The sequence below is a fragment of the Octopus bimaculoides genome, chromosome 5, assembly GCF_001194135.2.
Source record: "Octopus bimaculoides isolate UCB-OBI-ISO-001 chromosome 5, ASM119413v2, whole genome shotgun sequence".
Classification (NCBI taxonomy): Eukaryota; Metazoa; Mollusca; class Cephalopoda; order Octopoda; family Octopodidae; genus Octopus; species Octopus bimaculoides.
In genome coordinates, this window is record NC_068985.1 from 104,900,862 (window position 1) to 104,902,556 (window position 1,695).

Below are 1,695 nucleotides of genomic sequence, written 5' to 3' on the forward strand. Positions count from 1 at the left end.
CCTTGTGCGTGGATTTGGTAGACGGAAACTGAAAGAAGCCCGTCGTATATATGTATATATATGTGTGTATGTATGTGTTTGTGTGCCTGTGTTTGTCCCCCCAACATCACTTGACAACCGATGCTGGTGTGTGTACGTCCCCGTAACTTAGCGGTTCGGCCAAAGAAACCGATAGAATAAGTACTAGGCTTACAAAGAATATGTCCTGGGGTCGATTTGCTCGACTAAAAAGGCGGTGCTCCAGCATGGCCACAGTCAAATGACTGAAACAAGTAAAAGAGTAAAGAGTAATATATATTTACTCGAACATTTTGAAAGTTTATTAAAATACATAAAGACTTATAAAATGGAATTGTGGTTATAATTTAAATTGCTTAAACTTAAATAAAATGTTCCGTTGCGTTTATTTTCCGTATTATTATTAAAAGTGATTTCAAAAACATTTAGGTGAAGTATGCAACTCTGTCTTCGTTTCTATTCACTTTCAATAAATTTGTCACTTCAAATTGCAATGGCAATGAAAATAATGCTATTGTTTAAGCAGAGGAAACAACTCTTCATTACTTAAGGAGACTATTTATTTATGAAGGAAAGTTACTTACCTTGGATCTCATTACAATTAGCAGAATCAAAAATGTGATTTGAGTTGCAAGGAGCAACGTAAGGATTCCACAATACTGCAATGAAAACATGTAAATCATCATCATCGTCATCATCATCATTATCATCATCACCATCATCATTATCATCATCACCATCATCATTATCATCGTCATTACAAAAAAGCCTTGCGCCATTTATTCCCCCACTTTCAAATCACACTAGGGTCAACTTTCATCCTTTCGAGGTTGATTAAATGACACCCCGCTCCCTTCAAAACTGTTGACCTTTGTCAAAATTAGAAACCGTTGTTGTTATCTTCGTCGTCGTCATCGTCGCTGCTGGGTGCCTTCGTAGTAACAACCAAGTGCAACAGTGTGTGATTTCTATACTTACAACGTTTGGCTTTGTTTGGTGCCCCCACCCCACCCCATTGAATACTAAGCACTTCATAGTAACGTTGTGTTCTACATACAAAATATGCATTTAAGTTCTGGAGTTTGTGTTACGTATTTGAGGCGAGAAATCAAGCGAGCAGAGGAAGAACAATTAGGGTAGTGGCCCGCCAGTCGTACGCACATCGAAAACAGCTCTGGGTGACTTAATTCATCCTTCAGCTCCGGAATCTCATTTCCTCTCTGAAACACCAGCTCACCTGACCTCCCTTTTCTCAGTCTCAGTTCCGATATTGTTTTTCCCATCATATATACCTGTAAGTTTCGCAGCCAACCCAAACCTCTTCAGATGACCAGAATCTCTGCTGCCGCCATCACTGTGTCGTCCACAAAGGTATTATATAGACGTGTAGTAACGCCTTGTCTCGTGCGCATGTGTAGTCATCAATATCCAAGTTTGGTGCCCTGATTCTTTCTCTTTTCCCGGCCGGGCGGCCATGAGCATGGACGTGTTAAAACTATCTCTCCATCATTCCAACTCTGGGGACAGCTCACATCAACATTCCAACGTCTCAGCAACCATGCTCTCTCACAGAAGGAGTCTCAGCAACCAAGATTAAAGATGCCTATTTCCTCCATAAATAAATATTGTTGTGTTGAGAGTTCGGAGTCAGAGTTTCGTTGTTTCTTTTGAATTTAA

At 40.1% G+C, this 1,695-nt stretch overlaps 1 protein-coding gene across 2 annotated transcripts in view; it reads right to left on the reverse strand.

The window, feature by feature from the left end:
* LOC106881308 (tetraspanin-6) overlaps positions 1 to 1,695 on the reverse strand; it is a 43,685-nt gene that overhangs the window by 9,509 nt on the left and 32,481 nt on the right. For both annotated transcript variants that reach the window (XM_052967886.1, XM_014931645.2), the window contains one exon: positions 603 to 677. In XM_052967886.1, the coding sequence (XP_052823846.1) occupies positions 603 to 677 (75 nt within the window). The remainder of the gene's footprint in view (positions 1 to 602; positions 678 to 1,695) is intronic.